The 27,838-nt window shown below is 41.2% G+C and overlaps 1 protein-coding gene across 3 annotated transcripts in view; it reads right to left on the bottom strand.

Moving 5' to 3' along the window:
• EPB41L4B (erythrocyte membrane protein band 4.1 like 4B) overlaps positions 1-27,838 on the bottom strand; it is a 170,823-nt gene that overhangs the window by 48,950 nt on the left and 94,035 nt on the right. For all 3 annotated transcript variants that reach the window (XM_050330019.1, XM_050330029.1, XM_050330040.1), the window contains exons 16-18: positions 24,221-24,402; positions 18,532-18,647; positions 8,255-8,380 (exon numbers count right to left, since the gene is read on the bottom strand). In XM_050330019.1, coding sequence (XP_050185976.1) covers positions 8,255-8,380; positions 18,532-18,647; positions 24,221-24,402 — 424 coding nt within the window. The remainder of the gene's footprint in view (positions 1-8,254; positions 8,381-18,531; positions 18,648-24,220; positions 24,403-27,838) is intronic.

Raw genomic sequence — 27,838 nt, 5'->3', positions numbered from 1 at the left:
TTGATGGTTTATTGGCTTTTGGCTTTGTTTGTTCCAGAAGGAGGTCAGAAAGTCATCAGATGGCAGCATGTTTCTTTTATTTTTCTTCTTAACTGTACAAATCACATTCACTAACCATGCAGGACTCCCCCAGCTTGACTGAAAAGATGTGACTGTAAAACAAGGGTTATACTAGTACACAGCTCTTACAATATAATTTCCAGATAGTCTGCTTTCATTTGAAAACAAGTGCACCTGCTAGGGACAGGATTTGGGTTTCCATTGCAGAATGCCTTCCATCAGTGGAACAAGGCAGTTAAGCCAAGGCTAGCAGGAGGTACCTGCTGGAGAATGTTCCTATAGAACAGGGCAGAGGCTGTCACCCACTGAAAACCCAGCACTGAGCTGTGTAAGAAAGACAGAGGCAGAAGCATGGACATGCTCAGATCTCTTTAACTAAGGCAGATTCTCCCCTTCACAGAGGCTGCTGCTCTGAGAGGGAGAGGTTTCAGGGCATAAAAGACATGGAAACTTCATTTATACATAAGCAGATTCATTTACTAATTACCCACAGAGAAACAAGCTGTCTCTTCTGGCTACCAGACTTCTAACCAAACAAAATTAAAGGTTGATACATGAAATGCATCCACACAATGCCATTCTCACACCAGGGCCAGAGCAAAAGAAAAATTATTAATGTTCCACATTCATATGCCACTAACTTTCTGGATGGTGTTAGAAATAAGGGGAAAGCATTACTTTATCATATTAGAGACAAGAAATATACCTGTGCAGCAATGCCATTGTAAAAGCTCTCTTCATAGGTAATTGCTAAGAAATACTGTTTTCACCAAAGGATGAAAAGAGGAGAAAAGTATGTAAGTAATACCTAACTTCGCTCACAGCTGTCTAAGCAACCTATCTGTGGGCAGCCTGACACTTCTCAGGGTGCATTTAGTGCACTCCTGAACACTCATAACCCCTGCTGCTTTCCCAGCAGGCAGGTCCTTTGGAGCCTTGAAGAGGGGGCGGATGCTCCAGGGATGCTACACCAGAGTCTGCTGAGCTTTCCAGAGTGGGTGGAAATACTTTTTGCCCCCTAGGAGCAACTCCATGTATGAATTCATAAACCCTGCTGGCTGGATTTGCCTAGTGAACAGCAGTTCCTTCAACTTTCTTCTGAAGGGAGAGTTAGTCCCAGGACAATGGGGAACAGGACCTCAAAATGGGAATTGGTTGCAGTAGACTTGTACCAAGTGGGAAAAAAATAGGAAAAACAGAACTTTGGCTGCAGCCGTCTATGATTCTGCACAGACAATTAATTCTGGTTGCAACTGCGGGCTTGTGGGCCTCCAGCAAGCCATTGTGCAAGTGGTGGGCCTCCAGCAAGGCAAGAAAGGCTCAGTTCTTCATGCCTCAAACAAGCACCATGGGGAGCTAGTGCCCTCTATGTCTCTCCTCTATCACAAGGGGCACCGCTGCAGCTCTCATCTCTACTACTATGATCCAAAACATTAATATCTTGCATAAGCAAAAAAAACTGCACGAAGAGTCAGACCACTGCAGCCAAGGGGGAGTATCAGGATCTCATCTGAGAAAGACAAGGGTCTGGAAGGTTCATATGAAACATATGATGGCTCTTATTTAGCAATTTCACAAAGTTCTCAGTTGCAGAAAGGAGGGGAGAACAACAGAGCTTTCACATGTTTGGAGATCTTCAAAGGTAAGAAAGTAATTACTCTCACTGCAGCAGCCTGGAAATACTTCTTATGTTGGCTCTTTCTGAATCTGTAATGATGCTAAGGAGGCCTGAAGCATACTTGACTTTTCAGCTCTTTATCAGCATTTTTGTCATTTGCCAGCCATGCTGGACGTTGGCTGATATCATTAGATAATACAGGCTAAGCAACATATCATCAGGAAGAATGCTATGCCAAGGTAAACCCACATTGGTGATTTAATATGTCAAACGTATCCTTTCAGGTAGAAAAGTATCATGGTTATGTCTCTTGGAATCAGATTACTCTGTTTGTGTCCTTCTGAACAAGGCCTGGCACCATAGGCTGTGGCGGGGCTCTTACACAACGATGCAATTAACAGTACTTGTCTCATCATGTACTAGCACTTACAGACATGTCAGATAGGAGACATAGCTGACATACCCACAATGTGTTGTCAGTCTTGTGATACCACAGCCACATTTGCCTCCACTATCCCAGGGAATAAATTAAAGATTTCCCTTCTCCCACATTCTGTTTATCCAAATCCTCCCTCCCCTTCTGTACCTCCACCAAGGCTGCCACATCGTTTCCTCATCTCCTTCCCTGATTTATCACTGAGGTATATATGCTGAGGTATCATTGCTGGTACACTTCTAATAAGCTGCCACATATCATATATTGATCACACACAATCAAAATCTTGCATTTTTATACCTCTGACAGCATTCATTTCCTGTAGCCTCACTTTTAAAGCTGAGCAAACCTGTTTCCTCATAGCAACTGAACACACGGAATTTGAAGCTGAGCCATTTTTAAATTCCATTGTTATGAACAATTAAAACTGACGTGATGTTGCACTCACTGCCGTTCCAGTCCAGAGTCCTAGCATAGTTGCTTCTTTTTTACCTAGTCTGAGATTTGCCAGTGAATTTATTGCTCATCCAAGTGGGTGACTAACAGCAACAGCTTTAGCGAGGAAGTCATAATGTACATAAGGAGCTGTGGAAGCTTCCCCCACAGCCCGAACACCTCAGCTGTGACCTGTTATACTCACATAATGTCAGTTCTGATCTCTGTGCAAAGACTGTCAAGTTGTGCAGTAGCTCTGTGCTGTGAATAAGGACAGGTGGAGGGAGGGAGAAAAGAATGAGAAGGAAGCAAACAGCAATTAATTCATGATAGATAGATGTTGAAATATTGGAAAAGCTGATCCTTTCATGGTACTTCAGTCAACATCTAGTGAAAGCTAAGAATTCCTCTGGGAATCCAGAAGGATTTGCTTAAGTCCTATTATAAGAAAGATCACATAAGATTATAAATCCTCAAGTGTCTTCCCCTCACCTATTCTATTTTCGTTCATGACCTGATTAGGGTTTGAATCCAGATCCCCTTAAGTGAATAAAGCTTCAAAGACCCAGCTTACATAAAAACAGTGGATTTTTTCTAGAAATACATGGCAAAACCACCTGGACTTTGAGGTTGACAAGTCCTTTCACTTGAGTCTTTCCTTAAAGAAGACAGAACACTGAAAAAGACAAAGAATCATCAAAAATGTAGCTAGGACAGACTAGTACTGTGAATCACCTCACTTGTGCACCTTTTCTACCATAAATAATGCATAGATCCAAGTCTCATTTACATTTGCAGCCATGGCTTGTGTCTACATGGAGAGCACAGGCTGCAGGATGACATATGTACCCTGTGCGTTCTGAGATACTTTCTTTGCCACAGTCCAGTCCTTTCCTCAAGGCAACTCTAGACAGCATAAGCAACCTGTACTTACTCACATACTTGTAATACTTGAAGAAAAACAGCGTTATATTCAGTACTTGTTTCTAGGACAGGGAGGAAAAAGAGAGAGATGGCTATCGACCTGGCCTAAAAATTTACATGTGCATAAGCTTGCCAAGAAAGTTAGCGTGTGAAAGGGGTTAGAGGACTGAACGTCTCTGTTCAGCGTAAATGTCCCTTTGTTTACTAAGAATCGAGGCGGGGGAATCAACTGCTTGAGAACCCAAACCCTACTGTACAGCAGATGCCCCTCACCAGCCAACAGTTTTCAGTGGGGTTGATAAAGGAGAAGCAAATGGGATTTTGCATGGTCTTTGTGAAGAACTCTGCATCTCCAAACCACCTATTTCTACTACTTTTTTCTCAGCAAACAGCCCCATAATGTTCAGTGAGGAACAGCTCAGTAGTAATGTCACGTCTATCTGTCTTCCACAAACTGCACTGAAAAAATGTACCTTCACAATGAGCTTGGCCTTCCCTTGTCTGCAGACTAGGGAAAGATGAGAGTGATGCGAAAATCAGCAGCAGTATAAATCTGTGAGAAACAGGATCCTCCTCTTTGCAAACCAGCTAGATGTACATCAGCCTAAGGATTTAGGAAAGTCTAGGTAACAGGTGGAGAATACAAACACCACTTGTAGAAGACAGACTACTAGAACACAGCACACACTGCCTGCCAAAACAAAAAGCCCTGCTGAGATAGCTTTGCATTTGCTCAGGAGCTTGTGCTTAATTTTAAGGATAATTAGGATTTGTCTGAAGCCAAAGTGGATATAAATAGCAACTGAAACCTGCTAGTATCTTTCCTCCATCAGTTGGGCCATGAACTGTTTGGCAAAAGGGACTCTTTGTGATACTAACAAGTTGTGTCTGCTCCATCACAGCATATCAGCACTGACTCATGCAAGCTGCAAAGGGTTTTAAATGCCAGGGAGAGCTGGTCTTTTGTATTCTGGCAGCTCCTTACTGCTGCTTTATACCACTCCCTCTAAAATGAAGAGCCTGGAATAAATGCAAAAAGAAAAAGAAAAAGATATGTCAGTTGCTTCACAGCGTTTAGGGCTCCCCTGGAGCTTAATTATGTGGGAACTGTGACACGCAGTCTGTCAGCTAGAAGGTGGCAGATCCCTGTGGCACGGTTTGAAAGGTGTGTTGTGAAACACTACTTGTTTGCTCTAGACCTACAGATAGCTCTATGGCATGCCCTGTGCAAACCACAGGTTCCCACAGCTGCGTGTGGGTTCCTCACGTTTGTCACCTGTGGTGTCCATGACAGCGAGTTCCTAGATTCAGCTTCCAGCATCCCCACGCACACTGCAGTTTCATTCTCCTTTTAGCTGAATGGCACATAAATATTCTCATCTTCACCAAATAAAAAAAAAACCTCACTCGTGTTTGTTTCCTGCTGCTCTATAACTCTGAACCACAAGCAGGGCTAAGTGATCAGCACCGTAACCTTACAAATTTTCAGACTCTAAATTAGGGCTATAATTAAGGAAGGTGTATTGCCCCCTAGGAATGTGATAAACAGCTCTTCAGCACAATTCTGAAATGAAGCAGCACAGAGATCATATTCCAGAATATATTTTCAAATGTATAGCATCATTTCCCCTGTTTTTATTTTTTAAATCATAAGCACTAGAATCATTAATTTCTAAGGCTCTCTCTTGTGTTGGTGTCTAGCTGCCACAAAAAAAAAGAAAACTACAGAAAATTTCTGTCCCAGTTTATATTTTCCATTTGCAAACATTTACTCCATTCTCAGAATTACAAGAAACAGCTTCTTCTACTACATGCAGGAGGTGCCTTCATAAACTTGTCATATCCTGATGTTAGTAGCATATGGTATTGAAAATATTCCTACTGTTTAGAGAGAGAGCTGTTACAAATACTTCAAGCAACAGTTTGTAGACATGATTCTACAGTGCACCAATATTTTTCTCATACTTTTACATTTAACCATATAGTGAAGACACCCCATTGAGTTTCAAAAAGGATGAGCTAGACCATGGATTTCTGAGGCCCTTAAAATAACATTTCCTTTCAAATACCATATGCATAAGACAGAGCCTGGTTCTTTCTTCTTCATTTTACAAAGTAGAGGAGTGAATCTTTTTTTTTTTTTTTTTTAATGTTATCATGAAATACAGGAATAACTGTGCTGTACATAAGGAAAATCAGACTGCCTTTCTTTACAGCTTAAGGAATATAGGCTGTGCCTTAGAGAACACAGATGTACTTCTTGCCCTGGCTGCCTTGCAAATTGAAATATGACAATACAAAAAACTAGAGATGAGAAATTGGAGTGTTAAGCATAAGGCCAGAAGGCAAGACTTCTCAGGGATTTAATATGAAACTGGCATCAAAAGATAGAATTGGTCAGAGGATAACATCATTAGTCCTCCAGATATACTGAGCAGCAGGATATGTCAGATGGGGTCAAAGAAGGGCAGGATCACCGCCCTGAGGGAATACATGGCGTTAAATGGTTGTCTTTCATGAAGAAACCTATTCCTTATCTGTTCCCTCAAAAGGATTCTGTGTCTCTGAGCAGTGTAATTCCATCTCAGCTCACTTTTCCCAGAAGATGACTGAACTGCCACTGGGAAATGGCTTAGCTACCAGTATTCAGCTAGTTGTCTGGGTGGATAGGGGCGGGTAAAGAAGATAACTGGGTGGTTTTATGGTATCTGACACAGTGGTTTCATGGGTTCTCCAGTAGCCCCCTTCCCTCCTCCAATTTTCTAGATGATAGATGGTGCGTTTCTACTCATTCCTTCACTGTGAACGTTTTCCCTACTCTTCTCAGTACTTGTGTAGCCACAGCTCCTTACTGTAACAGCTGAACATTGCCTGGTCTCTGCCTGCTTATTTTTGCAATGTATCTGAGAAGGGTAGTCTCTCATACTTGACAGGAGGGGAGCTCAAGTGCAGAAAAACTCATCTCTAGTTACACAGGTAATTTTGTGGGTAAGCAGGTAGTTGAATGGGGATTTCTAAGATTAAGATACATCCTAATTTACTGGCTATAACTCTTAAGCCATACTTTGTTAGCACTGAAAGCTTCAGGGATTTCAAAATGTATGCCATTATTTTTCCACAATATATACTATCCTGCAACAGGCTTCTTTCCCCTCCTTCCCCTGAAATAATAAGACTTTTCTCATTGAGGCCAAGGCTTCAGACACCTACTTAATCAAATCTGACTGCTAAAGCCCTGTGCAAAACAATACAGGTAAGAAGGAAAAGAGGAATGCTCAGTTTGCTCCGAAACTTATTTACCACACAGCATCAGCTAAAGAATACAGTCATGGCAGAAAAAGCAACCCAGGATGTTTTCCTTGGAAAGCCTCAGAGTGAAAAATTAAGGCACAGCAGGTCAGTTGAGAGATGCATACATTAAGCACATTTCCTATCTTGCCTTAATAATGTTGTATGCTGAATGCAGCAGCACACACTGCTTCCAGTCTTTAACAGTCAAACATGACCATTAAGCATATTCAGGAGAAAATACAAACATGAGAAATATACCATGACATCCTGTAGAAAAGACACACAGGGGAAACAGAGGGTAAACCCAAGGGCAATCAAACAAGAAATATGGGGCACAAAATATGCTGCACCGTTGATATAACACAGAATTCAGAGAGGTGAGAGAACAGCTTTAAGCAAAAACTAAAAGAAAAACACTCAAACAACTCCTTCCCCCTCATGCTGCCAGATTTATGGTTTCTGTTCTTGAAATCTAGGGCAGTCAGAATAACCAAATTTTGATACTTCCTTAAGGTCTAGTTAGACCAGATGTAATCTAGCTCTCAGATGACAGATCTGCCACGGAACAACAAATACACAAAGGTGATTGTTAACAAAGTCCTTTGCAGGGCAAGTTGACCTGGTATGTTAAAGTGAAAAGAAACAAAGCAATGGAAACACCAACGTAATTTGTATTCAATGAGAATAGTATGTTCAAGGATACCACAGGAACTTAGGGGAAGAGTTATAACAAATTTTTTGCCTTTACTTTTTTCCCCAAAACATTGTAATTAGCTTTATTTTTGGCATCAATAGCATTATCTGTTGTCCACAAATTGCCCTTGAAAAGAATCACACATTTTAGGTTTCACATAGATTTACCTCTGACTGGAGAATTAATTTTTTACAGTCATGCCATTTAGCATCAGTTTTCAGTTGCATGGCATCATTAAAAGACTTTTAGTGTTTTTGAAACAGGATGTATCCAGTGTTAACAGTAACAAAGCAGGGAAAATGGAAGCTTAAAATTTTTTGAAAGTGCACAAATAAGTAAGAAAACAAGGTACTAGCTAACATTTCACATTTAGACATCTTAAGTTAATCCTCCGAAATAAAGGTTGAATCTGGATGTATAAATATTATTACTAGAACACAACCAGTTGCCATGAATGGTAGGCAGCCTCAGAAAACTCCAGAGGTTAACTGTTTCTCAGCTACAAAGTAAATAAAAGCAACAGTGACAAAATCAAAACATGGGGACTTCCTGAGGCCATCTTTCCTATTTTCTTAGCCTCTCTCAGCTGTATTAATCATGTCAGTTAGGACAAATTTCCTGCTTTCATCATATCAATCAGTTTGAGTAACCTGTAGAAACCGCGGAGCAGCTAGAAAAAACTGTCAGTGTGGATACTTGAGAAAAAATAAGGTTATTCCTCAGGAACAATGTGATTCTGGAAAATTGGTGAAAGCTATGACAAAACTAAAAAAGTGAAGTATTAAACACAGATTACCTGGGCACCTACTCTAAAAGCAGCTTCCACTTGAGCTTTGAGGATGTTGCACTTCATATGGTCAGGTACAGATGAAGGTGACACAGGGGCATGAAGAGTCTTTTCAGACACCTTCTTGTCTTCACCCTATATTTAATAAAAAAGATAAGCACAGTGGCACATATTAGAAAGGTAAGTTTACAATATGATCAAAGGGTAAATTTTTAATTGTAATCATTTGATTCATCAATACTGATAAAACTTCCATGTTCATACCCCGATAGATATGTCTCAGAAGTTTTCAAAATATTTAATGACTTGATACTATTTGCAAGACAAGAGTGGCCTCAGGGAAGTTTGAGTAATAGAAGCAAGAAACTGATGTGGAGTGAAGATACATGAAAAAAAGCCCAGCCAGGCCCTGGAGTGGTTGACCAAACCTGTGATCACACTGAGGAAGAAAAACATTATTTCAAAATATCCCACAAGAGGCAGAAGAGAGAACAACACAACTATAGTGAACACTGACATCTTAGATCACCCTTCAAATGTAAAGCTTTGCAAATTTAACCAGAGGGATCTGAAGTGATTTCCACTTAATTGCAAGCCAAGCAAAATCTCTGTCATCAGAAAGAAAAGAAAAATCCAGGGAGTTTAAACACTGCTGCTGCTGTTTCCACTTGATGTCAACCCTTTACCTATGCAGCAATCTGGATGAGAAATTGCAGCCTCCGGACAGCTAGTTTAGTGACCTGTTCAAACATGACCTAAAGGTTTTGTACCTTAAACAAACTATATCCAGCAGAAATGCCAACATGAATAAACTTTCCATGCAGAAAAGGAAAACAAACAAACAAAAAGAGGTATACTAATGTATCAACAAACAGTATGAATGAGACCATGATTGTAAACATGAACGCTTAAACAAAAGCCTGTAATATGTTTCATATTTTTGAAGAATAATTGGTCAATGGCATAAGAGCCATTGCAAACCTTCCTATTCTTCCTGTAAATAAGACCTGAATTATAGATGAGTAACAGCCTAGATTATGCATTTTCCACTCTCATTGCTGGGAAGAGTGAGTGGTCGTATACACGCAGACAGAACTGATATGCAGTGCAGTCATTCAGATTTCAGCTAAAACAGGTACAAGGCATCAGTAAACCAAGTTCAATGATCCTTGAGGTTCACCTCTGTCAAAGTATTTCAGGACAAAATCTATTTTTTTTTCCAGTTTATTTTCAGTTATCTATTGAAACTATGTGAAACTACTACCATGTGATTAGTTCTCTAATTTCAAAATATACCTCTTTTATCCTTCCTTCTGCCCTCTCCGTGGCATCCCACTGGCTGATGGCAACTACAGTCTTACTGACTCTTTTCTCAGGTCCTTGAACAATCACAGAAAAATGGGAACATCAGGATTCGGGGAACACTTTCTGCAAGTGGAGCAAATCACAAATGCAATTGTGTTGCCTGAGGAAAACTATTCAGCAAACATTGGGAAGGGAAAGACTCTCTGCAGAACTCTATTGAGACTGCAAGATATTTGTTTGTATTCAAAGCTGGTCTAGCAGACTTCTGCATCCAAAATGCCACACCTGTCAGATATGATTTTGAACAACTGTCTGTTAAAGGACTGCTTATCATGAGATTTTTTTCTCTGGCAAATTTCTGATAATTCTTACATGTTTATTTTTCAAGCTACATTTATTTTTTTCGAAGGATGACATTTCTGGACTTTCCATTCTCCCCACTTTCCTCCTAAGGGAAAGAGAAAATACATTAAATGAAAAGTGACAGTATCTAGCTGGAGCAATTTATGGAACTGTAGTCATCTATTCAGTCTTGAATATAACAGCAGTCATAGCAAGTATATGAAAAAAAGCCAAAAAAACATTAACTATTTGTTTGCCATAGCTGTCTTTTCTAGGCTACTCATGCAGCTGAGATGTGGAGATACTCAAAAGGACAAAATTAACTGTAAAGAAAGCACAACTTTTACTTCACCAATAGTCTTGGTAGCCAAAGAGAACTACTATACATTTTAAAAGGCTTGCTATTACTGTTAACTTTTAGGTCTATTGATTTCTAGCAGCAGAAAGAACAACACACTAAGTAAGCAGTGGCATTTATAAAGGCCATGCAAAATCTCACCTTTGTTTTAACACTGGATACTAATTAAACATCATTTCAATCAAGCAAGATTAAGGAATGGTATTTTACTAGATAAAAAAAGACAAGTAATGCTTGTTTAGAAGACCAGTTTGTTTTGTAACTAGAAAAGTTCCAAAGCCCCATCCATCTATTATTCAGATAGATACGGATATTTTTCAGTCCTTATGTTCTTCCTCCACTGCCCAATTTTCCCACATTGACCAAGAGCAAGATAAAAGCTCCCAGGGCTACCCTTTAGCTGGGAACCTTCAAAAGGTCTAAATCTCCTGCTGTGTTCAGGATTATGCCAGATGACTCCACGTAATGGAGATCCTCGGTGTGAGATCTGGTGTGCAAGTCTCTCATTGAGATTTTCGTAACGTGAGAGGTCGAAACGCTGATGCTCGCTGACCTGGCTGAAAGGGAAAGCTGCTGCTGCTAGAGGATACACACTTCTTAGAAGCCATTCCTGGGTATTCAGTTCTGCTTTAGCCCTTGCTTGGGCCACACTTTAGGGTTTCACCTTCAAGCAAGCAAAATTTGCTTTGTTTGCACTGCAATAGGAGCAGCACTTAAAGGTAACTCATGCTCACAGATGAAGTCCACCATGTCCCCTTGCCCCAGTGGGAATGACAACTGCACACAACCCCCATATGGGGCTTGGGAGTGCTTGACCTGACCCAGACCTACTTTATCTTCTGAACATACGTGAAAGGCTGCTTTGCCAGCCTGCCTTGGCAGTGACGGACTTTTCTGCCACAGTGCTGCACATCCCGAATCATTACTGAATTCTGCTCTCCTGCAGCTGAATAGCTGAGACTGTTATACACAGAGTCAATGGCACTGAAGATTCAAACTAAAAGTGAACTCAAATCACAGAACAAAGTAGGACCTCCTTACTGCAGACTATTAGCACTTATAAGCATTTATATAAGTTCCTATTGTTCCTTAATGTCACTAATATTTAAGATCTCTCATCCCCCAAATTAACTCTTAAAGTATAACTGTCATCAAAAAGGCAAAAGAAAAGAAAATATTTCAGGGCTAGAAAAATACATGCAGAATCTTCTATGGTTCATTTCACTAGTTTATAAGAAAATCAAAGATCTAAAACCTGCCTGCATTAGGAATCTCTATATACTACTGCTGCAAGAATGAAAGCTGTAATCTAATTTATTTTGCTGTATAAGAAAGGAATTTTACATTTTCACAATCCTCACTGCTTGCAGTGATGAATGAAGCATAAAGACAGCAGCTGGGTATTCAGATGTTGACCCAGGTTTTCAGTAATTAAAATTTTGTTTTCATTTATAAACTAAGAATATTCTATTTGAAACTAAGAATATTCTATTTGCTTTCATTAGAAAGCAAAATATGGCATAATGTTAATGAAACTTCCTATTTTACCATTTCTTATTATGTAATTCAAAAGAATCTTAGATGCCCCTTTTCAAGTGAGTGTCTTGGAGTCAAACTTGTATTTGAAAGAGGTAATTTTCTTGCTTAGATTTGCAATTTAAACTCATCCTAAAAGGTTTAGAAATTAAGAAAAAAATCATTAAGATACCTGATAGTACTCCAGTTTCCCATCTCCAGTTCTGCTGGCGCTAAATAACAGCAATGTGTTCATATTGCTTTCACCATTGATGAAGAAATTTATTTTTCCAGAGGAGAACACTAGAGATTTGCAATTAAATGGATAGAAGTGGGTCAAACAAGCTCGGATACAAACACATATAAAACTAGAGGCATTTTTTTCATTTTGTAATTGAGGTCTTGAGCTTGTTTTTCTCCTCCCAAACATTTACTTTAAATTCAATTACATTTGCTGGTACTAGAACTGAAGGCAGATTTGTACAGTGTTAGATAATGATGACATTGGCTTTAGTTTGCAAGTGAATATTAAGTACATGTACAGAATATAAAAATAGTTGCATGAAACCCAGTAATACCACTCATGTACATAACATTTCCATTTGCTCTGCTTTAAAAGGTTCATGCTTTGTTCCACATCAAACTTTGTACCAAGAGCAAGATTCACATGATCTTTCACCTCCGTGAATTTATTGATAGCCTCTTCTTAGCAAAACAGCATGTTTAAAACATGTATTTTACTGGACATAACTCAAGCATAGAATTAATATTTTCTTTAGAAATCTAGGTCTATTCTTTGTTGCTAGTCATCTCTACTAGTGGGAGGTAAAATTTTAACAAAGACAGCACAGATATAGAGGTTCTGAAAGCACATTAGCTACAGAGGATGTCCTGGGACTCAACTACATCTGCAAATGTGCATAGCAATCTACAGACTCTTTTGCCACCTTTCCACTAGGAGATGAATTGATTTTTTTCCCCATGTGATAGCTAACATCAATTACAAACAGACACCATGATGATAAGACCTGTATAATTACATGCTATTCTTATTTGAGGTAAAATTTGCAAGCAGAAAACTGTAACTTCTTTATTAGAAAAAAATACAATTAGAAAAAAAAAACAATCACTCCTCCCCTCATTAGGCTGTCAGACACAAAAGATCTTCCTCACATCAACTATCAGTTGGTCTAATGAAAGATATAACTCCCGATAAATCTTGTTATGCTTATATCCTTGAAGCAAAGCTCTTTCTGTCTTGGTATCAAATTTATTTTATAAAACACTACTGCTCAGTATTATTAGATCCTGCCTCTGTCAGTGTCAAGCTTCACAATAGTCGTACTGCGCCATGGTAGTCACGTTTCCCAGGACATACCTTCTGATGAGTGTATCACAAGGAATAGTCTCAGATATATCAACAAAGTGAGTTGGTTTTGTGGGTTTTCTTAAACTATGAATGATTTTTGGAACTGCAGTAGCTTTAGGCTTTGCAGTCATGCACGGGACAGGTAGTTTCACAGCTTTTTTGCAAGTGGTATCATTCGCAAGTAATCAGTCTGTATAACTGAGCAGCTCTGTAATACGGTCTTATCCTGCTAGCAAAAAGCCCCTCTTTGAACAGAGTTTGCAAAGACAGTAAGGCTCATCAGCATTGTTCTGTCTGAAGCTTTCTCAATCTGCCTGAAGCTTTGTTTTACTAAGTGACGCTGAAACAGCAATAATTTTATATAGGGAACAGTAACACAAATAGTTATTCTTTGTAGAATGAGATATTTTTTACTTGAATGAAAATATGTAATACAAAGCAATGTAGGGCTGGTATGATAACAGGGGCCTTGAGAAGTGAAGACACAGGACAGCCGGTAGAGGAGTGCTGACAAGGAGTGATAGCACAAGGGGCACAGGCTGGCACTGGGGACCCACCCATAGCTATAAACAACTCACCAATGGCCATTTAAAGAGCAGAGCTTGATCTGGAAAAAATTGGTTTTAGGGGCAATGAAGAGAGTGAAGACAGAGTATATAGCATACAGATGTAAAAGCCACCATCTACAGTAAATTTGGGTGTAATGTGCAGATGTAGATCAGTGAAGAAAGAGCAAGATGTAAATGCTTGTTTGCAAACATACAAAACAATAAAGTATATTCGAGAGCAAGGAAGAAGAAAACATGAACTTGACTGGATGGAACACTGGAATAGGCTGCCCAGGGAAGTGGCTGAGTCACAATCCGTGGAGGTACTTAAAAGACGTGTAGATGTGGCACTGAATGATGTGGTTTAGTTACGGACTTGTCAGTGCTGGGTTAACAGTTGGACTCGACAGTCCTAAAGGTCTTTCCCAACCTAAACAATTCTATGATTCTATGACCATCACAACATCCCCTCTGACTCCACCAGAATGAAATCACCAACCTTAGGATCCAGGGGTGTAGGTGAAGGCTGAGCATAACATCAGGAAAAGTGGCAGAAACAATTTGAAATGTATTATTATTCTTTCTTTTTATGTAATAAATACATCTGGGCTAATAATTACTAGATTCCAGATTTCAGAAATGCTAACAATACATTTTTGGTTTTATATCATACACACACACACACACACACAGAGCAATGGGGGACAACATGTTTTTCTAATGAAAGACTTCCAAGAAGAAAATCAGAAATACAGTCACAACTACAACACTTAGGCTTGTCTCTCCTGGAGATGAAGGAGTCCGTTAGCACCAAAGGACATGAAACGCACGTTGAAATGGACTTTTATCATTCAGTAGGTGGACAGGCATATGGTACACTATACCAAACAGCTCTGGGAAAGAGATTGGACACATCCATTCATCATTCCCATGAGACAAAGTTTGCTGCAGCAGGCAATCAAATTAATTAACTGCTGAATCTAATTTACCCAATTTCTTGTTAATTCTCCTATGGGTTGATTATTAACCCTGATAAATTCTAGCCCAAAAGTACTTTGCTTCAAAAAATAACAATTAGCAACAGAAAGGGAGGGAGCGAAAACTGAGACTTCACAATAGATATGGAAACCACTGCCTTTTTTTTTTTTTTTTCAAAAATAGAATAAATGAAACAGCTTCTTGACAGCTCCACTGGTTTTGTTTAAGCATAATATTTCAGGGGATGCAAAACTAGAGAATAAAAAGTGCTTAGTAGACCAGAAATCAATGCAGTGGTGCAGGAGAGGTGTTAACATTCCATTTTTTTGCCAGGAACTAGACAGATTGACCACTCATTAAAATCTGTTTGCTGCCAGACTGAGTAGCTAGTTAACTACCATAACCGAAGGAACTTTAAAGGCCACAGTCTCAGTGAAAAATACTTGTCACAGTTTGTCACTTTGTGGTTGATCAATTCTGTCTAAAGTGTCTCATTGCCACTGTGCTGGGCAATGCTCCACAGCGTTTTAGCCCAGGGTTAGCCCAATATTTACAGCATGTCCCTCTCTTTCACTGGAGAAGCCATTTGCTGAGGCAACGCCAGGCTCTGCTCAGAGCTCAAAGACCTGTGGTTTACTGGTTTTAGCTTTATGAACTCTGTCTACACATTTTACCAGGACCTAGGTCAGAAAATGATGCCTGAAGAACAAACCATAAGCAAGGGGTCAAAGAACTTCAGAATGATTCATTGTCACAACCCACAGCCTGTAATGTGAGGGCTGGCCCAGTTTCAAGAGTATGTACAGTTTTCAGATGGCTCAAAACAGTAATTTTAATAAATTTTGAGGGACTGGCCTCATTTTCATTTGCATGGTAACCACTGTTCATGGGACTCCTGCCCAATTCTTAAACCCAAACCCTCTATGACTGCCAGGGGAGGGATTTCATTAGACAGCCATGTCTCTACCCTTGCTTTTTGCTAAGCTTCTGCCAAAAACCGTAGCATTTAGCAGCTCTTGGTGCTCATTACAAGACTTTTTCATCAGCTAAACTTTGACTGATGGCAGTCTCACCACAGCAGACACAGGCTGCATTTACTGTGCAGCTGCATTTATTGTGAAGCTCTGACTTGCTATCATACTGGGTTCTGCTAATTAGTCCTTAAATAAGTAATCCATCTGACTGTGGACAAGATTCTAGAGGTTTAAGGACAAGCCAAAGAAAACCATTAATTATAGAAGAGCTCAGTTTGCCCTTCACAGATTTGCAGCAAATAAGAGCGATAGGATCAGAGGTCAGGCTTTGCCAGGCAGAATATGCAGGGACTCCACTGAGATTACTTGCACAGTATGGTGGAATACAGGACTAAAGTGTTTTAAGCTTTCAGTTAAAGAAAGAAGAAAGACCATAAATCTACGAATTTTTAAATCCCAAGGGTACCATTAAGATCATCTGTTTGGGTCTTTTGTGCAACACAGGTCAGATTGGTTTATCCACTTGTGCATTGTGGTCAACATGGAGAGAGTCCTCTCACTTCTTCACTTTAGCCCTTTAAATATTCCAAACTGAGCTGTCAATGAGCTCAGTAGGACAGTCTTCTAAAACATGTTTTGGACATTGCACTTGAGTGAATGTTCTCAGCTGGGACTCAGATATCAGTAATCATTTCAGAACTACAAAAGTCCTCTCACAAGACCTGGGTATTCACCGGATCAATCTGAGATGGAGAATTTTCCTTTGGTAAACTTTGCCAATGCTTAACAAGCTTTGCCTATAAAAACTCTGTACTTATTACCAGTTAAGAGTATTTCTAAAATGAGAACTTGAGAAATGTTCATGGGTAAAAAAAGATGACTTCTATTTCACCCCAGTTTATTAACTTTATGATTTATCTTTTTAATCTCCACTCAAACAAACCAGACAAATTGACAATTTCTCACATGTGATAAAATAGATTTGGGAAAAAGTCTAAACCATTCCACCTTCATCTGTTCATTGAGAAGTCTCCAAAAATCATGACACAGGTCATGACCTCATGACCACATTCATAAGACATGAGGACTGCAGTCTATAGGTGAACTACACCACTATCCCATGACATACCCCGAACGTGGTTCAAGGAAATCTTCATGACAGAAAATCCACTGCGTTAGGGAATAAGTTCAGTTAACTACAATGCTGGAAAAAAATTCCAACATTTAATTTTTTTATTAGAAACACTTGACTCACTGATTTTCAGTCTTGACTTCCATCTCCTGGAGCCTCCCATCAACAGAAAAGAAAGACTCTGCTATACGGATATACCCCTTTGTGCTTGTACAAGCTCCTTTGTGCTTGTATTTTTGGTACACTTGATCATCTCCCCTTTGATTTTAATTTCCCTGATGCTTGCTAAAATAATATGAATAATAAAAGCCTGTTTGCAAAAGTAAAAACAAAAAGGCTTTGTAAAACCAAGGTAAAGTAATTTGATTTCTCCCTTGAGCTGACAAAAAATTCTCAAAACTCTGCTTTGCTTCTAACAGACCTGTACAATCACTGGGGGCCCAGACTGACCTCATTTGAAGCCAGTGGCAATGCTTGCATTGACTTCACTGGGTACAGCACAGGACCAACGTGGTTGTAAAACAGAGGTCTGGGTCTCTGTGGCTCTATCCAGACTCAGATCAAGGCACCCCACAGTGCAGGCACAGTGAATTTAGCCTCACATGGATACAAGCAGCCACCAACCTGCTGGCCTCTGATCTCCAGCAGAAACAGCGGGACATGCATTCTATGACTCTATAACTATCATCAGTCTCTACAACTCCCTGAAAGGAGGTTGTAGCCAGGTGGGCATCATTCTCTCCTCCCAGGCAACCAGCAGTAGGACGAGAGGGCACGGGCTTAAGCTGTGCTGGGGGAGGTTTAGGTTGGATATTAGGAAGAAATTCTTTACAGAGAGAGTAATCAGACATTGGAGCCCCTGGTGGTCTAGTGGTAAAGGCGCGGCGCTATCACTGCCGAGACCCGGGTTCGATTCCCGGTCAGGGCCACTCCCGGGCAGGTGGGGCTCGTTAGCCCTTAAAGGCAACCCACCTACGTCCTAAGGACCTCGCTGCCACCGTCCAAGCTCGCTTGGCCCCGGCAGATGAACCTCAGGATTAAAGGGTGGGCTCAGTTCCGCGCACACTGTGTCTCACCTAAAAAAAAAATCCAATGCGCAGGCTGGAAGGTGTAAAGACCTTCCCCGGATCTTCGCTCGCGAAGACTGGCCATTATAATCAGATATTGGAATGGGCTGCCCAGGGAGGTGGTGGATTCACTGTCCCTGGAGGTTTTTAAGATGAGACTGGATGTGGCACTGAGTGCCATGGTATAGTAACCATGGTGGGGTTGGATCAAGAGCTGGACTTGATCTTGGAGGTCTTTTCCAACCCAGTTGATTCTATGATTCTATGGATGTTTTGCCATTCTTGACAAAAAACTCACTCATAAAACACCCACTAATATCAGATGCTGGGAGAGTTTAAGGCATAACATGGACTCCTCATGTAGAAAAACAAGATTTTTGGTTTTTATCACTTAAATTGTTGTTATTTTTTTACAGCTCTGGGCTCCCTAGATGACTAACTCTTCACAACTAAACTAAAACTGCATCATAACATTGTTGCAGCGGCTTCTGAAATTTTAAAAGGCAAAGTTGATTGAAATGCTAAATCTAAAATCCAAATCCCAGTCCCATAGGAGATGGTGAGAGGTGATTAAAAATCAAGCCAGTTGCAGATGAATGTTGATTTGAATTGAAGGTGAAAAAGCAGTAGCTTTTGAATATGAAGTGACAAAGGGGCTCTGGCATATATATGTAAAAGTATACGTGTATATGCTATACCTTGTTCATGCCGACGTGGAGGGCTGGCCATGGTCCAACTACCTTCACACTCTCTGTTTCTATTTTCTTCAGATGAGAAGTTTCATCATAAAGAAGGGGAAGTCCTGAGCTCAGTTCTAAAAAGATGCCCAAAAGAAAGAAAGAAAGAGAAAATAGTATGAGGGAGGCTACAGAAGAACAGCAGAGCAAGACACTCAATTTTCTTTGAAGAGACAGTGGTCAGCAAAGCATCTTCCCTGTAAGACCCTCTAAAATGTTTCATAATTATGCCTGTCAGGCATCTCTATTTAGCAAACAATTCCTCCCCCTCCTCCTTCTCACCCATCTTTTCATTTCAGCAGGACTTTTGCCAGCTTTAAGCTACATACTTCTCTCCTTACCTCCCCCCCACCTCTATATTCTAAAACTCAGTTGACACCAGAGGGATTATTTATGCAGCCAAGGTGCCATTTTCAAAACATGTGATGTGCAAAGAGATTAGAGTATAGCTTTTGGCTTCTCTCAGACATCTTTATTTATATGCCAGCCTCTTTAAGACTGTTGTCAGGAATTTGCTGTGCTTTGTCAACAGAGATTTTTAGCAAGCCACCGACACAGCAAGACAAGGAAAAGTACTTTTTGAGACAGCTCTGAAAGGTCTCTGTCAACATCCTGGGGGTGGTGTGGCATACATATGTATACTTGCAAGTACTCTGAGAAAAATAAACTTCATCATGTGATGATTTAACTAATCTCTGTGTCCTCCTGTATTTCTTTTTGCCAGAGATTCCAGGTAATAACAGTTGGGAACAATCCGGTAATCTCTGGAGTCTGATTCAAAGCTCACTGAAATCAATAAAAACCTTGCACTGGCTACAGTTTGCTTTGGATCAGGTTCTTAAGCTGTCCTAAGAATATTAAATATTACTCACTCAAGATCTAATTCTACAGCTGTTTAAATATACATTAAGGGCTTTGCTGACTAGAGACAAATTGCTAAAACCAGCTTATAGGGATATAAGCAAAAATCTGGTTTTGGTATTAGTGAAACATTATCAGACCCTGAGATAATAAAGTCCTAGAAGGGGTTACAATATCAGTATTGACCTCCCCTTGGTGGTCTCTCATCATAAGCCAGTGTTGCCAGGGGTTGCCAGAGTTCAGCATGTCTCACATCACAGCTGACACTGTGAAATTGCCCAATGATACCCTGGGAATAAACTACCACAGCCATAAGATAAGACACAATGACTTCTTTTCTTTTTTTTTTTTTTTGCTATGATTTAAAATGGACTTTTAAGCTGCTTCTTTTGTTTAAAGGGATAGCTCTGGAAAACAAGCAGGACAGTTTAGCCTTTTAACTCAGCCTTGAAAACAGATTAAAAAAAAAGGCAAAAAACTGAAGTCCCACAAAAGGCATAAATTTCCTGAGTCAGCGGTAAGTCTTGGCAAAACCAGACTTTCATTCCAAGAAAGGATCTGGCAGTGCTGTGGTTTTTCAGAGCACTGTTTTCAGCTTGAAACTCAGTACTGTTGTCAGCTCAGGGTTATGCAAGGTCTTTTGTAGTGAGCAGTTCAGGAATAAATGATGTCTTTTTAGAAGTAATAACTTGCAAGCTCAGCCCAGAGTTCGAGAGGCAAGCTGGGTCCCCTCTTCCCGTTCATCATTTTCTGTCACAAAAAATTCTATGAGCTGCATTAAACACTTGTTGGCATCTGCTTTCAGTGATAGCCCCAGCTGCTGCCAGTGAGTCTGCTCATGTGCACCTGGTAATCCATGCACGACGTTGCCATGCCAATTAGGCTTAGCGAGCAGCTCGCCCTCTCTGTGCTGCAAGGCCAACTGCTGTTGAATACAGTGGTCTTTGGGACTGGGGTTCTGCAAACATGCTGGGGGAAGATGTGCTGTGAGAGAAGATGCTATCTGTGTTCGTGAGCTTTGAGGTGAAGGGCAGCATCGCAAATACAATAATCAGGCCAAATGCCGGAGAACAACATCTGCTGAACTGCCTTCATAAACACACACATCGGATTTGTTTCACCGGATTTCACTTTCTCCAGTAATTGAAGTAGACAAATTACTTGGAATGTGAAAAATCAGGTAGGTCTGGCCTGGGTTTGTTTTCTGTAATAAAGTCCTAGGTTGTTGGTTTTGCTGAGAAACATGCACTGGTATTTAAAGGGAACTTTGGTTGGGCATACTGTTTTTTCCCTCTCTCCTGTCTGTGTCCTGCTAATTGCACTAGAATTTTGGCCTTTATCTGAATAGATCCAAGTGGGAAAAAGGCAGATGCTTTCTCCCTCTTTCAGCCCGATGCTGGTTACATATTGGCAGGTTATGCCATGTTCCAGTTCAGATGAACTTAAAACCATTTCAGAACTCAGAGATGAATCCAGTCCATTGCAACTGGAATAAGTCACAAAACACCTGTGGTCCCTTGGAAAACCACAAGGTAGGTAGACTGAAGTGCTGGTGTCATCTCTCTCAGCCTCGTGGAGAAGTTTCTGCTAAGATAGCACATTCACCCCGGGAGACCTTTTTGCTCTTTAGGCATTTCCACTTGAGATATTTTGGTCACAAGCCCCCACTTTCCTGAGAGTGTCCCCAGGTTAGTGACCACTTACTTCCTAGAAACCCTTTCCCAGCAGTGGCCTTTCCACACACCCTGGAGCCAGACATCAGTCCCCCACATCCTCATGTTCCTGACACAGACTGCTGATAATGTCTCCTCTCACTGATTTTTTTCTTGTCCCACACACTCCGCCACGTGTGCTTTCCCAGATAACTGACTGACAGCTGGCATTCTCCTAACCATTCCAGTACACACACTATGAACCTTTACCACAGGCTCTCTAAAAGAGAGTTTTCTCAGTTGCAATAGCCTGAGCAGCATTTTAATGAAAACCAAACCAAGCCCCCTGAGCACCAGCCTTGAAAAGGCACTTAGACCTGTCACCCCAAACTGCAAATGGGTAACTCTGATTCTGTTTTAAGGGAAGTGGTCCTACCCATACTGCCACGGCTCTCACAGCATAAACATGCCAGGACCAACCACAGACTGCCTCTTCAAGGAAAATCAGGTTTGCACCTCCAGCCTGATGCACAAGTACGGATCTCCACAGGGGATCAGTGATGCATTGCTGTGGGGCAGCATGCCTGTGCCAATACAAGCCAGCACACAGCATGTACAGCTGCCTAATAGCTCAGCTGGGAGCATCTGGCATGCTTGCACCACAGCCTCCCCTCAGAGGTGTCCGGTCCCTTTCTGCTCCCTTAAAGAAATTGGGAATTGGCATTTGGTGCTACTGGCATTAGGCCGTGTCAGAAACCAGCACCAATTCTCTTCTGAATCAAATAGCCTTAAGCAGACAAACTGAAGAGGAAGGTAAATCTGTCTCCAGGAGCAGGTGCCACACACAGGTCTTGGCTGCTGAAGTCCCCTTCAGAGCATGGCAGCTGCCGGACAGGCCAGGGAGGCTGCTCCCCCACCAGCAGTGCGAGGTTTGGGAGAGAGGGCTCGCCCTCCTCGTGCCTGGGGGAGGACACGCAGCCTCCTGGGCCCCAGTTTTATCTCAAAGGTAACACTCACTGAGCACAAAGAGAACTGCTCCTGATGTTTGCCCTTGTGCTTTTTCTAAGCTTTTTCTAGGGTTATTTCTGCAATAAGGAGGAGCAGGAAAGCTGTGCGACCTAGAGGAGACAGATTGCTGAAATAAACACCCCGCGCTGTGTGGTTTTTGCTGTTTCTTTAATTACCTCCTGTCCTCCAGGTGGGCCCATGGCAGGGCTGTGGGGAGCTGGAGCCCAGCCCTGCTGCAGCACTGCTGGGGCTGAAGCTGAGGTGCTGTGAGGCTGACACAGAGCCATGGGCTGGACAGGGGGAGCCTCTGGGAGGGGGATGGGGAAAGCAGGACCTGCAGTGCCCTCCGGGTCGGGACACTCAGCAGCAGCAGAACTGGCTCTGAATGAATTTCCTGGCATGCTTCAGCTCTAATTTGGGAAAGGAAAATATGGGCTGGCACACCCCCCAGAAAGGTCACCACCTCCCACTGCGCCAGGCCGACAGCCCGGGCAAGGCTTTCCAGCACAGCCCTGCCAGCAGCATCCCTCCACTGCCAGCGCCCGGCCGGCACGCAGGGCGGCCCACGCACCAGACCGACTGAGGCCCGGCGGGTGCTGGGCCAGGTGAGCCACCCAGCAGTCCCCCAGCACGATGGTCTGCACTTCCCTCCCAGATAGTGCTGTCTGCTGCAGAACAGGGCCGAGATGCAGATGCTCACGGCTGGCACAGGAGCACCCAGCAGCCTGCTCTGGGCCTCTGTGGCTGTACCACGCAAGGGGGTGGCCGTGCTGGCGGTGCTCCGTGCCAGCCTCATGTGCTTCCCAGCAAGAAGGTACCCCACTGTGCAGCACACAGCCAATGGAAAACAACACATTTCCCCGGGAGTTTGCTCCTAAGGGAGGAGCTTCGTTCAAAGTCCTAGCAAGCAAGTCATGTTGCTGCTTAAGATTCCTTCCTTAAATGTCTACCATGCCTTGCGTTTCACTTCTTGAGCTTCTCTTCTTGAAAGTACCTCCTTCTTTTTGGGAAAGAAAATTAAAGAAAATGTTTCTGAGTTTCTGAAACTAAGTCTGATTAAAGTTGTTGTGCAAGTAGATGCCTGTCTATTACTGTTGATATGGGACAGCCTACAGTCAGGGTCACCCAGCACCATCATTATAAGAACATGGTTTCAGGAATTTGAAAATTGCCAGATTAACTGACTAGGCTGAAAGTTTCCATAATGGATGCCTATCTCAGAGTGATTTACAGTTAAGAAAGCAAAAACTGGTCAAAGGAAGAACTCATTGTTCCCTTGAAACAAGGAAAATAATAGATTGTATCTTATTTTGTGCATCTTCTGAAATTCTTACACAGCTCCAGTATCTCACACCGTAGAGTGCAGAGATTTTAAATTTGGAGAGCAAGAAGTAGGGCTGCTCAATGGCAGGGATGTTTCTCTTCCCGTTCCTGTGTAAACCTACAAACATTTGGCCCAGCTACATACCCGTAAAAATGCCTGTACATGTTCAGCAGCAGACACTTATAACTCCCCAAGGCTGCATCAGGAACAGATAGGCCTCTCTCCTCTTTGCTTTCTACAAGCCCAGAATTTCTGCACCAAGGAAGCAAGCATATTCCAGTCATGGTAGGTAAGGCTGTGCAGTAATTGATCCCATTATCCAAACTAAAAGCAAGATGCTGTATGATTAGTTCTCCAAAATTTCTGCTGCTTGTGCCTAGACATGAAACCACGAGTCAGATCCAAACAATGAGGGCTGAAGGCCAGCTGGGCAGATCAGCAAAAGACAAAACCAGATGAGGATAGGTTTGTGAAACTATATAACCAAATAGTAACAATGAAAAAATAGCCTGTGCCAAGTGGCTAGAGACTCAGTATCTGTGACTAATTGGGTATTTGTTCAGCCATGGAACACCAATCTAACACCAAATCCTGAAACCCCATAGCAAAGCCAGGAAATTGCAAATCTTGTCCCATTTGCACATGCTACAAAGCTAGCAAATAATAACAGGATACATATTCCTCAAAGAGAAAAACTAAAATGTATGTCTTTCCCCTTTCCCCTTTCCATTCCCTTCCCTCTTTACCAGAGACAAACCTGAAAGCAGCACAGTTACTGAAACAACATTCACTGCAGTGGACTTACTGGTTGGGTTTGGAACTCCAGAAACAATGTCCTTGTTGTCGGGAGCAAGGGCGCTGTAATTCGCATGGTGGTGGTGATGGCGGTGGTGGTGGTGGTGCCTTGCAGGCATTTTTGTGGTATATGGTGTTCCACCATTCTCCTCAATGTTGAACTGGTGCAGATCACTGTTGTTCAAGGGATAGCTACAAAATAAATTCAGTTCAAATTAGAGCAGTAAACAGTAGCACCAACTGTATTTTGGAGAGATAGAGTGAAAACTTCCTTGGGAAGAAATGCATGCCTTTTTTGTAAATAAAACTATTAACTAGGTATATCCCAACTCTTTACAGTTTTCTATTTACATGAGATCCATCAGGTGAGAAAAAAGAATGCCTCTGCTTGTTAGTATGACTTTAGGATCAGAATTATTTTTGATTTTACACACTACACAATCTCTGCTAGAATCTTCCCTAGGAAAGGAAAGGTGTCAGGCAGCAAACAATCACACCTTTAAAGTGAAATTGTCCAAAGACCAGACCAAGGAACAGTCCCAGAATAACATTACATTCCTGAGAAAATTCAGTTCTTTACACTTCTGGAGTAAAAAAGCTGTATAAAAAATGACTAACTTGGGGGAAAAAATGGAAAAAGATACCATTGGAAATAAAAGATTTTACAGGCAACAATAAACAAAACAGCACTTGGTCAAAAACGAAACTGAACTATGCTGATACACTAACTATTTTGGGGATTTTGGGTATGTTTTGGTTGGTTGGTTGGTTGGTTTGGTTTTTGGTTTTGGTGCCTTTTTTTTTTTTTGGTTGGTTGGCTGGGTTTTTTTGCACATGTTTAGTCAGGAGAACTATCATCAATCTATAATATATGGAGAAATGGGGACACAATGACATTTTAATTCATTATCTCTAACTCAGAGGTGACATATGACACTGCTACTTTTCTTCAATAGTTTTAACGGTTGCTGTATCAGTTTATTATTTGAAATGATGATGAATTTCTAGAAATGATATTTTCTCTCCACTCCAACAAACAAAAAAGATTGAGATAACTCTACATAGATATTGCAAATTACTTGACTGTGCTTTCCTCAGAGGAGTGCTTAAAATTTTTATAAGGTTTTAACTTATTCTATAGTCTTGCATTAGACAGTAGTTGCAGTAAATCAATTCATTCCAAGAAAAGATGAATCCCCTGACTATTTGAAAAATGCTGAAGAAATTATATCTTCAGCTGCATGGATTTTCATTTTGCTTTTATTACTAAGAGCAGCCAAAAAAATGACAATATGGAATACAGAACAATTAAAGGAACAATGAATAAATTATACCTAAGTTACTTGCTACATATGTTCTCTGCAGATTACTTAGTGATTCAAAGCAAAATTAACCAGTCATCTGCAAATAAACACATCTGTATAATTTCCAAAGTTATACTAAAGCACGCAACTGGGTACATCATTAGTAACCACTGTCTTCTTAGTAACAACTTCTGACAACATGAGGTTTCTTACTGGGTGGTAATTGAATAACACTTTTATTCTGGTTACTTTTTGGAAGCAGGAGGTGGGGAGGGGAATGTTGTGTATATTAATCTTGGCAGGTTCCCGCCATGTAGCAACCACTGCCAATAAAGGCACTTCTGATGCCATATTTGATGCAAGGAAACAATACAAATAGGTGTCTGATCCATAGGGGACAGCTTTGGTGAGCTCAGATAATCCAGGACTGGTCTGCCTTTTCAAACCACACTATATCTTCACTGTTATAATCAAATCAAGCAAGTGCCTACAGGGGGAAAATGGTACAGGCTAATGAAATTGCACACTAATTGTAGCACCTCTCCTGCACTCCCCCTTCAAGTGCCATGGTGACAGTGACATTTTTTTGACTGAGGGGATAGGTGGTTTTGTTCACATGGTTAAAAGCCTTATGGAAACAAGATCAGTTTGGGGCCGAAACCTCAGCACATTTTTTTTTTTCAGACTATAATTCATTATTTTTTTTTCCAAGACATAAACCCCCACATGCTTGGGGGTTCCTTTCATTTCACCCACTGGCAGGCCGGTTTAGCAAATTTTCAACTAGTCCTGAGGTAACTTCCATGCTAAAATGGGAATGAGCTGAGCAACTGAATAAGCCAACTGAACTGCCCTCTGGCACGAGGGCAAATGTGCACCAAATGCACTAGTTGTATTTCTTGACTGCCCAGCGAGGAGAGCTCACACTAGGTAAAATGTAAAATGCAGGGAGACCATTACTTCAAAGAAGTAAAGAGGTGGCCCAGAAAAGCTGATGTTCAGATGGGCACTGAAATCTTTGAGGACAGGTCACAAAGCCCTAGACAGAGTGTCAATACCCAGGCAGTGTACTCTGATGTGAAATCCCATGTTCAAACTGCCGGCCCATTTACAAGGATAACTTTTCCAGGGCTGACAGCAACTGACAGATGTTAAGGCAAACTCACCTCAGTGGTCAGCCAACTCTTGCATTTCTGATAGATATGAGGGTGGACTTTTACACACATACCCTCACTACTTAGACCAGTGAGTTACTGAACAATCATAAACAACAGACCTTGCAGCAGCCCCAGAGTCAGTTGACTAGAAAAGCTGACAATACTCCAACAAAAATACCATGAGTATTCCTTTTCTGTGTACTCTCTGCTGTATATTTTAGGGTCACATTGGACATCTTACTGCAGTTTCTACAAGGTGGCATCATTATTACTATATATCACATCTGGTTTTTGCTTACTTTTATGTTCTTCCACTGTCTTCAATTCTCAGACTTTATGTTTTCCCCCTCAATGCATTTTTTTGTCATTAACTTTGCTTTCTATTGCTTGCTTCTATCTGGCTTACCTGAATAGAAAATATGCTCATGCATCCTTCCCAATCCATTGAGGTAAATAAATCACTAGTTTCAACGAATCAACTTTCTGACCATATTCTAAGCTCTCCAGATATTCATACTTGCTCCTCAGACACCAAGTAACGCTCTCAGACTTCATGCATTACATGGATAGATAGCAGTTTTCATCCTTTCTCTTGTACCTGCATTTTGGCCATCCTAGTATGCCAATGTAACACCCTTGCTTCACCTTTTAACAGCTTACTGGCTGTCCTGCAGGTTTCCTTTTCCCTCTGTTATTTACCAGTGTAGTTTTCTCAACAAGCTCCAGCTGCTTCTTATACAACCAATTCCTGTCCTTCAAGGAAAATAAGGCAGGGCCCTACAGGCTATTGTGTAAAGGAAGAAAACATTTCTTTCTTCTTTGTCCCTCACTCAGTCAAAGCACTCCAGAGGATTCAGTTACTGAAGGCTGACCCTTCAAAAAAGCCACCTAAAGTCCACAAAATAGTTGGTGTTGCCTTTAGACTCAAACACACAATTCCTTCCTTCGGACCAAAAAGGCAGCATATCGAGGAACAGGGCAAATAACATGTATCTTCTGATTACCTTTTCCATTTAAAAAATTTTATTTACATTACTATTCCTCTGCTCCAATTTCATGCTCCTCACACTTTACCTGAAAAGCTATTCTCAGTTGACATTCTTAGATTTCATGTACACTAGTCATCTACTGCCTTACTAAACCATGTCTCTAGCGTGCGATTCGCAC

The sequence above is a fragment of the Myiozetetes cayanensis genome, unplaced genomic scaffold, assembly GCF_022539395.1.
Source record: "Myiozetetes cayanensis isolate MyiCay16 unplaced genomic scaffold, myiCay2020 scf1, whole genome shotgun sequence".
NCBI classification, from domain to species: Eukaryota; Metazoa; Chordata; class Aves; order Passeriformes; family Tyrannidae; genus Myiozetetes; species Myiozetetes cayanensis.
Note: the sequence above shows the minus strand (reverse complement) of the source record. Positions and strands in the feature narration are given on the sequence as shown.